The sequence below is a fragment of the Arvicanthis niloticus genome, chromosome 26, assembly GCF_011762505.2.
Source record: "Arvicanthis niloticus isolate mArvNil1 chromosome 26, mArvNil1.pat.X, whole genome shotgun sequence".
NCBI lineage: Eukaryota > Metazoa > Chordata > Mammalia > Rodentia > Muridae > Arvicanthis > Arvicanthis niloticus.
Window position 1 is genome coordinate 37,151,622 of NC_133434.1, and position 13,427 is coordinate 37,165,048.

General features: G+C 50.9%; 1 protein-coding gene across 12 annotated transcripts in view; it reads left to right on the forward strand.

Annotated features, from left to right (window-relative positions):
• Megf11 (multiple EGF like domains 11) overlaps nt 1–13,427 on the forward strand; it is a 335,104-nt gene that overhangs the window by 304,720 nt on the left and 16,957 nt on the right. For 2 of the 12 annotated variants that reach the window (XM_076925760.1, XM_076925771.1), the window contains exons 15-23: nt 305–439; nt 3,526–3,654; nt 4,729–4,857; nt 5,329–5,457; nt 5,889–6,017; nt 7,247–7,483; nt 8,817–8,935; nt 10,786–10,852; nt 11,281–11,382. In XM_076925760.1, coding sequence (XP_076781875.1) covers nt 305–439; nt 3,526–3,654; nt 4,729–4,857; nt 5,329–5,457; nt 5,889–6,017; nt 7,247–7,483; nt 8,817–8,935; nt 10,786–10,852; nt 11,281–11,382 — 1,176 coding nt within the window. The remainder of the gene's footprint in view (nt 1–304; nt 440–3,525; nt 3,655–4,728; nt 4,858–5,328; nt 5,458–5,888; nt 6,018–7,246; nt 7,484–8,816; nt 8,936–10,785; nt 10,853–11,280; nt 11,383–13,427) is intronic. The other 10 variants (XM_076925761.1, XM_076925762.1, XM_076925763.1 and 7 more) reach the window with 7 other exon arrangements.

A 13,427-nucleotide genomic window follows, 5' to 3' on the forward strand; every position in this document is an offset into this window, starting at 1 on the left:
GATCCTCTCCCAGTCAGAAGTAGTGCTGGCCTGTAGAAGGCTGGCCTGTGGGAGCCAGGCCCCTCTTCACTCCATTTTGTCCTTCCTCCCCTATACTGGCTGTTCTGTCCCCAAGTTCAACGTCTAGGTTCTTAATAAAATCAGGGTCAGCCCATAGTTCTCTTTAAAAGGGATGGACTTCCAGGCATGGGGACCTAGACTTCCCCATTTTTAAGGCACTTTTCTTCACTGGGATCGGGGAGAGGTGGTTAGGCCAGCTGTTCCTACAAGCTTCTGACTACCATCTTCCCTCTGACACCCTCAGTCTGCCCACCAGGATTCTACGGCCACGGCTGTGCCCAGCCTTGTCCCCTCTGTGTGCACAGCAGGGGACCCTGCCACCACATCACTGGCATCTGTGAGTGCCTGCCAGGATTCTCTGGAGCCTTGTGCAACCAAGGTACCTGCAACTAATGGGGAGGCCAGGGGCAGGGAACAAAGGGGCAGAAAGAAGAAAGGGTCTGGGGATTCTCTTCTTATGCTGTTGAGATGAGGAAAAAAAAATCACTGTGCTGTTGAAGGGACAGGCTCAGAGAGGTCACACATACCATGTCTGTAGCCTCACAGCTAGCAAGGGGCAGAAATGAATTCAGACTCCAATATTCTGCTAAAAAAAAAAAAAAGAAAGAAAACATGGATCCAGCCATGGTAGTACATACCCATGTAATCCCCAAACTTGGGAGGCTGAGATAGGATAATTAGATGTTTGAGGCCAGCCTGGGCTACTTAACAAGATTCTGTCTGCTGGAAGGGAGACGAGGGATCACTTAACAGCTTAGAATATGGCCTTGCTTGGATACCAGTTTGCAAAATTTACACCACAGTCAGCGTGAATAAAGGGATTTGAGAATAAAGTGAACTTAGAGCTAAAGACATCTTCAAAGTCACCAAGGCAAGAACTCTCGCCTGGCCTGTGTTCAACCGCCTCTCTTGACAAAGAGCTCACTACCTCAGGGCGGCCCAGGCTTTTGCTACATCACCATAGCTGAGCTGGGCTATTTTTAATATGCCTGAGTAGACGTTTGACTCCATGATGAGTTGAGGTCATGAGAAGTTTGGCCCCCTGGGAAACATATGTGACAGTTTCATTTGCTTGCAGCCCTCTTCGGATGCTTTAATCATCACCTGACAGGCTGGGGTTTATTTATTAAACATAGGAGACCTGGCCGTCAATAGAACCAGGCCCAGTCTAAATTAGGAGCCATGGAGCCCAAGAAGGAGCCCTCACAGCCCATGGCGTCTGATTTATTGCCCGCTGGCCTAATGAGTCTTTTCCACATATAGATCTAATGGAGTTTGCTATTAATGGCAACTGCCCTGGTTAAGTCTCAAACCTTGTAAAAAAAAAAAAAAAAAAAAAAAAAAAATGAACTGACACTTTCTGATGACTGGCTTTCCAGTGAGTTACAAATTACGGACAGCGCTTCCCCAGAATCATTAAACATAGATTAAATATAACCCAATGTTTTCTTTTCACCAGCCCCCCCCCTCCCCTTCCCATGCCTGGCTCTTGATTCAGTTAAGAAGTCTCACAATTAACGCATTAGAGCGTTAGCAGCTCTGTCGGTGAATGTGTCTGCTTTGGGTGGTGGGGGGGGGAGACTTCAAAGAGAAGACCGCCTTGTTAGAGCGGTGCAGCTGTGGGGTGAGGGCTGGTGTCACAGCTCCAGGACCCTGCTCCCCACCAAGCTGGATAGTCCTTTGGCTCAGCCAACAGAGAGGGTGCAAGGAAGCCAGCCATCTTTTTAGGATGATGGGGCTTGAACTGGGCCCTCAGAATAAAGCATCTCCCAGAGGCAGGGAGGAGGCAGGGAGGAGGCAGGGAGGAGGCATGGAGGAGGCATGGAGGAGGCATGGAGGAGGCATGGAGGAGGCATGGAGGAGGCAGGACAATGTGCAGTTTAGGAAGCAGAGCCCAGATCAGCCAGCCTACCTGTAGCTACTAACCACGGCCTGAGGCCATTGAGTGGCAGCTGGTGTCCCGGTCTTGATGAGGAAGCCTATCTAGGGGGTAGGGGTGGGAAGTGAAGGGCTTTGTTAAAATGTCCTCAGCTAGGAAACAGTAGGACTTCTTTGCGGTGTAACTGTGAACAGAGAGTGTGATGCAATGATGAAGGCATTATCAAGATTAAGTGAACTTAGTAGTATTTGTGAAACCTTTTGATCAGTTTCTGGTGCAGGTCAATGCCATGTAGGTTTGCTGAATGCGTGACAAAACCCAAACCCAAAGCTCCTGGCAGAGTTGGTCCACCTGTCTTTATCAACTGTCCCAACCACTGGCTATATCCACAGAGGTATAGACTACATAGGTACCCTAGCTACCAGGTGCCTACAGTCAGGCTGCGGAAGGGCTGGCAGTTGCGGGCCGAGTAAAGGGACAGAGGCGATGGCATCCGTGGTTTGAGACCAACAAAAGGAGGTTGTTTTCCTCCAAGAAATCAGTACCTATCCCACGAAGGCTAGAGAGATGGTTCAGTGGGTGAGAAAGCTTGCTGAGTTCATGCTCTAGGACCCATGCCAGGCAGCTTACAACTGCCTCTAACTTCACCTCCAAGGGATCTGATGTCTTCGTCTGTCTGTCTCAGGCACCTGCTCACACCTGCTCACATGTGCACATACTTGCATACAGACACATTAAATAAATATTAAAGAAATATGTCCCTAATCTCTGATGACTGCATTAATAGAGCCTTCTAGAAGGTTTTGATTCCTGAGGCCTACATCCTCAATGTTCACTGGACAGTCAGATACAATAGAAAATGAGACCACATTTCCTGCCCTTGCAAAGCTTAGGCCAGAGGATGCAGAGGATGGGAGAGAGGGCCAGAGACGGGGGGTGGGGGAGCAGGGAGAAGGGTGATGTTCGGTCCCAGTGGCTTGAGTGCCTGCTCTCTTTCCAGGCATTGGAGGGGACACCAGAAAGGGTAGAACTCAAGCTTGGTCCAAAACAGCTGTCAAGTAGAATAAGTGACTTGAAGATGATATACATTGTTTCATTTACATACTAAGAAAACAAAAAAGATCCAAAAGCAGGCTCCTGGGGTAAATGACAAAGATGTCAGTGTCTTATTGTTCCAAGGGAGGTGTGACACTTAAGATGAGTCTTATAGGCAGGACGTCCATAGCCGGACTTGAGGGTCATGGGAATTTAGACGGCATAGGAAAGCAGAGAGAAGAAAGGCCTGGGGTGTCTGTAGAAGGGGTTGTGTGGTGGCCCATGTGTCTAGGAGGTTAGTCAAGAATAACTCAGGGGAAAGCAGATGGCTGGGAGGCAGTCTAGAAACACTCATCGGAGAGTCCAGAGAGGCCAACTTCTTCCTAGGACTTCCTACCTGTGAGACCCAGACAAAGTGACATCCCCTCGATGGGCCTCAGCCTGTCCCTGTAAAAGGAATCAGAACAGGGCCTCTTGGGGTGTGGCTGTGCAGGTGGTGGCTCTTAGAGCCTGGGAAGGAAGTCCGGTGCCAGGCTTCCATGTGCCCACAGTGTGTGCTGGAGGGCACTTCGGGCAGGACTGTGCTCAGCTCTGTTCCTGTGCCAACAACGGGACCTGCAGCCCCATCGATGGCTCCTGTCAGTGCTTCCCTGGGTGGATCGGCAAGGACTGCTCACAGGGTAAGCTGCTGCGCCTGCAAGTGTTCCTCTCCCGGCAGACAAGAATATCCGCCTGAGACCCATTCATTTCTTTGTATTGTTTCTGTGTGTATGATAAGTGCCACAGCAAGGATGTGGAGGTGAAAGGCTGACTCGGTAGCACCAGTTCTCTTCCGCTTTTATGTGTGTTTCAGGGATCAAACTCTGGTTCACCACAGGCTTGAGTGGCGGCAAGTGCCTTTACCCACTGAGCCATGTCACTGTTCCCCGACCCCAAAAGTCCCATTTAGCTCTATGTCAAACTTGAATTACTGGAACTGATCGTGGAAAACTGTTACTGCAGGTATTAAAGGCATCAATACTGTCAGTGCCATTAGTGCTATGAATCCTGAGAATTCATACTCCACTAGCATCCGCCTGTAGAAGATGCAGTCAGAATACAGATGGGGAGGAGGGAGCGGCAAGGCTAGGACAGCTACCCTTGGAAGAATGGGAGCACCCGTGGGATGGCCCCTGTGAGTGATGTCCTGAGCACCCTAAGCCTGAACACGGTGCTACAGTCTGATACCAAGGCAACAACCCCTTCCCAAAGGGGCCCCAGCCTTGGCCTATGAAGCTCCTTGTCTGATGGGTGAGACATAGCCAGTACCTATAAGGAGGTTCCATTTAAATGGCTGGACCTGGAGGAATTCCATTTTGGTGGAAGCCACAGGCTCGAATTTCAAACAGCACAAGAACCCAAAGAGAAGACAGTCCCTGCCACCTGTGGAGAAGTCAGTGCCCTCGGTGTCACTCCACCCTTGTCCCTGAGAGGCCCTGTAAGAATGGAGCTGCAGGAGCCCTTTGGAGTAGGGCTGCCTAAAGGCGCCCACGATTAGAACAGGCAGAGACTCTGGTCCTCATAGCAATCCCATGGGATGAGGCCAAGAGATTTTGAGACTAGCTTATCAACTCCCCAAAGGCCAAGAGATGCCCCTCTGGGTCCATCCAGGTGTCCTGGCTCTGATGTGTGCCCGCCTCCCCTTCCTTTCCTTCTGCTCCTTTGTCCTGCCCTCCCTCTCTCTGCCTCCCCCCCCCCCCCACACTCCCCCACAGCCTGCCCATCTGGGTTCTGGGGTTCTGCCTGCTTCCACACATGCAGCTGCCACAACGGGGCGAGCTGTAGCGCCGAGGATGGGGCCTGCCACTGCACCCCTGGTTGGACTGGACTCTTCTGCACCCAGCGTAAGCCCTGCCTCCCAGCCGCTCCCAGTCATATGCTGCAGCCTACTGGCCACTTTGCAAATAGCCCTGGTTTGCAGAGGGAGGGAAGAGGCTGGCCCCAGGACCAGCCACACCTCAGGATCATCCAGAGTCCTGAAAGGTCAAGGCTATAGGGTATCCCGGCAATCAACAAGATCAGACCCTTGGACCATGGGGAAGAAATCCCAGGGCTGCACAGCAAAGAGGCCAGAAGTTTGTCCTCTGCTGCTGAGGCCCTAGTTGCATGAATAACCTTGTCCCCACGTCCTCCCCTTTAGCCCAAGGTTCAGTGGGTACAGATGTAGCCCAAGGTTCAGTGGGTACAGATGTCTCTGTGGGCCTCGCTAGCCTTTATCCCATGCTGCGAAGGATGCAGCAGACCAGCCTGGTCCCAGCAACATTTCTTCGGTTTCCCTGAGCCCACACCAACTATGTCTTGTGGTCTTGTTGCAGGTTGCCCTGCAGCATTTTTTGGGAAGGATTGTGGGCACATATGCCAGTGTCAGAATGGAGCCAGCTGTGACCACATCACTGGGAAATGCACCTGTCGAACAGGCTTCTCCGGGCGCCACTGTGAACAGAGTAAGCTGCCCTAACCTGGGAAAGTTGCTTCTCTCAACCCCATTCTCCCGATACCCAACCCCCATCCTGGGCACTGGGCTCCTGTACTCCAGACTTTGAGGACAACTTCTGGGGAAGACTGAAGGCTAACCCTATACACTCGTGCAGTGAGGATCTCTCTCCTCTTTAGATAGGGCTGGGTTGTGATGGGCAGAGCAAGGAGGAACCAGACAAGGCAAGATTTTCCGGCTCTTTAAATGACTTCAGGAGGGAGAGGTGTGCTTTGACTCCACACATTCCCAGCTATCTATGCACAATAGGCAATCCAGTTCAATAGGCTTCACTGTGCGTGGGACAGAATTGACCTCTTGCCATGAGCTTCCCCAGATGGAGTGGGAGAACTGTGGTGTGGCTGTGTCTCACTGTCTACTTGCACTCTGCGTGCCATACAGGATGTGCCCCTGGAACCTTTGGCTATGGGTGTCAGCAGCTATGTGAGTGCATGAACAACGCCACGTGTGACCATGTCACTGGTACCTGTTACTGCAGCCCGGGATTCAAAGGAATCAGGTGTGACCAAGGTAACATACAGATGGCAGGGTTCCTGGACAGGGTGGAGAGTTCTAAGCAGACCAGTTGCGTTTTACGACACTACCTTTTATTCACAGTTGGGTGCCTCCCTTCACAGCCTCTCTGTGCATATATATCCTCTGGTAGTTCCCCCACAGCAAGGCAAGAATGAAGCACAGGCTAGTGCTTGGGAAGGATGCCAAATCAGGCTAGATTGGAACACCTGCCCAGTTTGACTTCTGCCACTCCCTGCTAGGTGTCTCTGGGCAGGCCATTTCCTTTGCTGGGTCTTTTACGCTACATTCAATTGAGTAGATGTTAACCTTTGTCCAAAGGGCTCAACTTGACTCTAGCTCTATGCCTAGGTGACACTGCATGGTACAGCTGAGAGGGATCAATTCAAGAAAGGTCTCGGCACATGTGAGCCCTCTGTAAATGTTGGCTTTGTGCATGGGAAATCCCTTTGTTTTGCAAACGTGGGAGGTTATTGTTGGTTCTAGAAGATGGAAACAGAAAGCAGGCTCTCAGTTACTTGCATCGGGCTCACTTACTTTGCAACGTAAAGCTATGTGGCTGAGGCAAATGCAACGTTTGCCTTCCTAGTAGTGACAACCCAGCCAGCAGCAGAGAACCAAGGGGAGGTCAGATGCCGCACAGCTAGAGGTCAGACCCTCGCCAGCACGGTCACAGAGGGACTTAGCCACACATGTACAATCAAGAGGTGTCTTGGAGCAGTAAAAGGCAGTCACAGAGCTCCCAGCTGTCAAGGCTAGTCTATCATTTGGGTGTTCATGAACCCCCAAGGAAGCGGGAGTTGCTGTCCCCATGAACCTTCTAAGTCACACAGCTGGTAGAGCAGGAAGAACAGCTGAAGCCAGTTTTTCCTGATTGAATTACTGCTTGGGTGAACTTAGACAAGTTCCCTAACCTTAGTGACTCAGTTTATTTATTTTTTTTTCCAACCATGTAGAAAGGGTAAATAATCAGATCCCTTTCTGTAGGCCTGCCATGATAAAGCAACTTTAACTCACGTGTGGACCAGCATTCAGTAAGCATTTATTTTGCTTCACACCTAAATCACATTTTCTTCTTGTAACCCTGAGACTCAATCACTTTCTGGCCTTTGAAGAAATGGAGGCGCTGTGAGGGTTGGATTAGGCAGGGGTGAAGGGGCAAAGGCAGGAGGATGGAAGCCTTGGGATCGGGCCCACCTCTGGCTCAGGCCTCCCTCTGCCCACAGCTGCCCTCATGATGGACGAGCTGAATCCCTACACCAAGATCAGCCCAGCTCTGGGAGCGGAGCGGCACTCAGTGGGTGCTGTCACAGGCGTCATCCTCCTGTTGTTCCTGGCTGTGGTGTTGCTGGGCCTGTTTGCCTGGCGACGGAGGCGGCAGAAAGAGAAAGGCCGTGACCTGGCTCCCCGTGTCTCCTACACCCCAGCCATGAGGATGACCAGCACAGACTACTCTCTCTCAGGTCAGGCTATGCCCCAGCGTCTCTTCTTCACCCATACAACCTGACAGGAAGCATGTGGCCTTCTCAGGAACATCCACATTCTGGCTCAACATGGGTGGTCACGTCTGCAGATAGGTGGCTGGGGACGGTCACCCAGAGACACAAAATGGGGTGGGGGGGAGTCTGCGGTATTGCAAGAGGTATTGCTTCCTGGAGCCCAAGCTCCTAGCAGCTGGGTCTGGGTGCCACTCCCCACTTCCCGATCCTCCTCACATGGCTGTGCCTACAGGAGCATGCATAGTTAAGTAGTAACTTTTCTAAGCAACCCGGAGAACAGTTCCCCAGTGTGAAGCCAGGGCACTGGATAAGCTGTGTCCTATCCACTTTTGCTTTCCCTGGGAGAGTCTCAGGCCGTGCCCAAGAAGCGAAGTGACAAAGGTGGTGCCTTACGTAGAAGTCCACAAGTCGGGGAAGTTTCCCTCTGCCAGACATGCCGGAGCCCCGTGTGCCTCCGTACGGTAGAAATGCCAATGGGCATCCCGTGGTAGTCTTGAGTGAGGTGTGTATGGAACTGCACCGGATCCCCTGCTTTCCCCTTGCTGGGACCTTGAAGAGAAGGCTTTGTGCTCCATAGTTAGCTAAGCAGTAGAAGCTCCCAGACAGCCCTGCTGAGAGAGAGCAGTGCCTTTCCAATGGCTCATAGCTTGCTTAATTTCAGAGTACCCAGACCACATGTGCCATTCCTGCTAAGTGTCGCCTTCTGTGTGATAGCTCTATGCCAGGAACAAGATAGAAAGAGCTGGCCCCAGTATAGACGATGCATCCAGAGACCTCCCAGCCACTCTGGGGCAAGCCAAAGCAACATCCTCTGATGAAGGCTAAGGCGCGTAGAACTCTGGAAGTTTCTGACAATGAGCAGGAAGGGCTGAATTTTTTCCAGTCCTGTAGAATCCTCAGAAGAGCTGGGGTCAACAAGAATGGAGCTCTCCAAGTACTTACTACTAGGGTCTGAACATAAGGGAAATCAAGAGAAAGTCAATCCACCCAAAATAGCAACTCAAAGACATAAAGCTCTTAGAGCCGGCGCTCAGCAGCTTCCAGCTGACCGTGCCACCCTATACTAGCAAGCCTGCTCTGTGAGCTGCAACGAGGGCAGGCATCAGGAAGCACGAAGCTGGCGGGCTCTCTCCCGCTTGCTGTAGGGCTAGTGGATGCCACACAGCTCGGAGGATGTGGGACATTAGCTGCCTCTTTGCCGGGGACACTCAAAATTGCACAACCCCAGCATTAGTTTTGGGGTATCTCAACCAAGGGCAGGTGTATAATGGAATATGGCTCCTTGTTCTCTTCCCAGATTTGTCTCAAAGTAGCAGCCATGCCCAGTGCTTTTCCAACGCCAGCTACCACACACTGGCGTGCGGGGGGCCTGCCACCAGCCAGGCCAGCACTCTGGACAGGAACAGCCCCACCAAGGTACTGGCCCCCTGGCTCCCCAATCCTCACCCACTATTCTCTCCATTTAGCGCCCCCCTCTGCCCAGGAAGGAACTGCACCCCCACATAAAGGCTGTGTGGAAATTCTACATTTAGAGCGGTCCTAGGACTCATGGGACATGAGAACCCTCTGAATCGTGTAACAGGGAAAGAGTATGTCGTATGGAGACAAGCTCTATCCCATGAAACCACACCACACTGCCCACTCGTTGGCACACATACCTGAACCTCAGGGGTAGTTAACTAGTACCTACCAGAACATAGTAATATCACATGTAGTCATCCTATCTCACACCTGTGTATACCATATGCCAATACATTACTCACCACGGATTATGGCAATGTATTAAAGCAATAGACTGTAACTCATTATTCAATTAACCACTTGATGCCTCTTGAACTTGAGCATAAATTTCATCAAATACACACGTCTGATGTGAACCCAAACACTGTAGTGTTCTTGCTGAAAAGGGGAGTTGGGGTGGACCAGTGTCCACCCTGACAGCTCCAAGCACTGCACTCGGTCATAGAATAGGTGGATGTCCTTAGTGACAAATATTACAAACCTTAGAAAGAGATGTCTTAGCATATATGTGTGTAGATAGCATGTGGTGCATCCCTTGATGGACCAGTAAGAGGCAGAGTTGAGAGACAGACAACAATAGCCCACCGAAGATAAGGTTTGTGAGGGTGCTTGCTATACACACTTCCTAACACCCACCCAAACACGTGCCACACACATATACTCAGAATGGCAGGACTATTTAGCGAGTGACAACCCCAGGATCCCTGGCTTCCTGTACCTTCCATCCTGGCCCAGGAGCAAAGCTTTCACAGTTTAGGCCTCTTCCTCGCAGCTGAGAATCCTCCCCATTTGTTCCCTGAAGACTGACCCTCAGCCCACAGACCTGGGTCTGCTTTTCTATCAAACAGGCAGGTTGCATGCAGGGTACCTAGAGGCCCAATAGCTTTGGCCACTCTGCCTTCTACCTTCTACTCAAGACTCTTGTTTATAGCTTGAGGAGCTGAGAGTAGAGAATTTAATTGCCCAACAAGCAGCCCTTGATCAACTACAGCCATGTTATCAAAGCTGCAACAGGCTAAGAGGCACCAGCCAGGGATGAGTCAAAGGTTTCAGGCTGTGTCATTATTTAAGAGTCAGCCGTTCTTTCAGTAGAGAACTGGAGGTACTGAAGGGGAAGCCAGTTGCTGACCCTCTGGTTTGGCTCACCTCCCAGGGGCTGAGGCTGGCCCTATGTAGACAAGAACCCCTCCTGGCAGATCACTTGCACAAAAGGTAGGCGTGATGCCATTGAGGGGACAGGCAGCTAAGATCTGAGTTCAAGAGCCAACTTTGCCTTTGGCTCCTGTGTGTCTATGGGTATGGTTCCATGTCTGAAATAACATCCTTGCCTCACATAAAGGGCAGCTAAGAGAATGCAGGGAGGGTATTGCATCATTAGTCACATGAAAGAGACCCTCATATATGGCCCAGGGGGCAAGCACTGCAGGCAGCTGTACCTCTGTGCTGGAGAGGCCGTTACACACAGGGAACTGACAGGGCCTCCTTTCCTGCATCATAGCCCCGCATGTCTGTTTCCACCCAAGTATGCCACAGACACCTGAGAACTTGGTTTGGGTACACTCTGTTCTCACTAGCCTCAATTCAACCACAGCATGATAGCTTGTCATATAACACAGCATCTGGTTATCCAGGGCCTAGGAGCTCAGGACCATGTCATGGATGGGTTCACTAAGGCTGGGCCAAGCACCAACTTGGGGAAGGGCAGCAGAGACGTGAGGTATTAACTGGGTCTCCTCTCCAAACAGCTCAGTAACAAGTCCCTTGACAGAGACACAGCAGGCTGGACCCCCTACAGCTATGTGAACGTGTTAGGTCAGTAGTGGTTTGAGTCATCCTCCCTACCAGTCCCACCCTGACCTCTGTACTGAAGGGAGCTGCCCCATCTCAAATCAAATGAGTTGAGTCCTGAGCATGGCTTCCCCTGTGGTTAAGTGTACAGGGAGCATGTGGTTATGGCTCAGTTTAGGGATGGGATACAGAGATGCCCAGGTGGAGCATAGTTTATCTGCCACCATGGAAAAGGATCCTCCACCTGGCACTTTCCCTCCTTCTGCCCTAGTAGAGGGTGGAACGGAATGGGATGGGAGGAGAAAGACAGATGCCCCAGCCCCCTCTGGATGTTACATGAAGACCTTGATTCCTTCTGATCTGCCCCTCACCCCATCCTTTGCTTCCCACCCCCTTCTCCTGCCATCCAGGCCTTGGGAATAATGGCTCCTCCCTGTCATTCCTCTCACTAGACTCCCATTTCCAGATCAGTGCCCTGGAGGCCAGGTACCCGCCCGAGGACTTCTACATTGAACTTAGACACCTCAGCCGCCATGCTGAGCCACACTCACCAGGTCAGACCCCCAGCCCTTCCTTCCACCCTGAGAGCAGACTGCTCTACACCCCATCCCTGCCCTATGGAGCCTTCCCATGACTGGTCCACAGTCCCTATGCCCTACCCAAAGGTGGCAGTCATCCTAGCCTTTCCGACTCCCCTTTTTACCCCACCATGCTAGCTAAGGTAGATATACTGGGGTTGCTGTGGACAGGACACAGCCTAGCTATATTCCCTCCCTTCTGCGATATGCAGCCCAATCATGGTATAGGTAACAGAGGGTTGGTTCTCTGGACAAAAAAACGCAATGATTTCCAGAAAGGCTCCAGACCTAACAGTGGCCCAAACTGTATCTTCTTAGGAAATGAGGTAGGATTGTCACAAAGCAGAGACTGGGAAAAAGATAGGCAGCATCTTCTTCTAGCATCTCTGGACTCAAACGCTGAACTTGAACCTAGTACTCTTAGAGACCCAAAGGACACTTGGCAACTAAGTCCTGGAAGGGGAAACGTAACAGAAATGAATGTCAAAGAAATATAATGGATGGACAGAGAATGTGGCCTCTCTACAAATTAGCTCCTCTAGGGCAGGCACCCTGGGAAGGCCTTAGTATGCCAGACAACTCCGGGTTTGAGTTTCGGCTCTAGCTGACTCGTCTCTGGTTCAGGAAGCATGAAGGTTCAGAACTTGTCTTGTTGAGCAAACATGGCTGCAAGGACCCCGATAGCTGTGTGTTCCTCAACTATGTAAGCTTTGAATACCCTTGGACTTTTAGTCACTACCTTCACGCCACTTCAGGTCTAAACAGGAGCGCAAGGCATCATCCGGGCTCAGCCCCAGTTCCCCCGTCCCACAGACCTCATCCACTGTAGCCAGACCATCAGTCACTGGTTAGCTCACGGCCAGCGAGGCTGTGGCCACTTGGAGAGTTATCTCTGTTTCTTGTTTTATAAAGAAGGGGTGGTGGCGGCTAACACTATAGGTACCCTCCTCTCTTCAATGACCACTATTAAGTGATAAGTCTAGGACAACATGGCTTGCTGCATGTTTTTGAAGGGTATGGGTTCCTACCTTTTAGAATGGCTCAGTTCTGTTTTATCTCTCAGGAAGGCGTGTAAGACAAGATAGATATGAACTCCACAAATTCATATGGGAACTCTATATGGAGGAAGGAACTTAGTATCAGCGGGTTTGTCTTCAGTGTAAAAAATGTGGGCAAGTTAGGCAGAGTCAATAGATTCTGAGACTGTTTTCAGTTAAAGACCAGGGTGTATCTGGGTAAGAACCCATACTGCTCTTGGTTCCCAGGAGCCAGTGATCAGATAGTTCATGATCACCTGGAACTCCCGAGAATCCAACACCTCTGGCATCCGTGGGCACCTGTACTCTTATGTGTACATAGACTATTAAATATGCAATCTTTGGAAAAACAACCAACAGAGTGAAGGGGTTAACTGTGAGTTAAACACCACTGTCCCAACATGGGAAGGCTAGACCTGCTCCCAGTCCTAAGTGCTAAGAGCACTTGTAGCAATCAGCTCAAGTTTATGTCCTGCTTCTAGCTAGGGCTGAGGACTGTGCATTCTGGGAACCCAAGAAAAAGTTAACTAGCAGCAAAATGAAGAAATAATTCCTTGGGGCTGAAAAACACTCACAGCGTTTTCAGGACAAAGCTCTCCTCCTCCACCCCCTTCAAAATGAGTAACTAAGCAAACTGGCTGTGGCCAGGAATGACTGTTCTTCCTGTAAAGATACTCATCAAGTACCCCACCTACTTGTTACTTCTCTCTGGCACCCCCAGATCCAGGAAAGGCAGGGTCAGAGCTAACGGGGGAGAAACCTTGTTCCCAAAGCCAAGAGAAGGAATCAGAAGTCTCTGCATCTTTCCCTCCAGCTAAGCACTGGTCTGGCTTCACTTCTTAACCCTGTGCCCCCAGAGCCTGGCACTTCACCTACGAAGGTCACAGGCGGCATCCTGCAAGGAACAGGTTAAGAGGAAAGCCAAAGAAAAGAGGGCGCTGGAGCCCATCTTAATGTGATGAGCCTTTTAAGAATCCCTCTGTG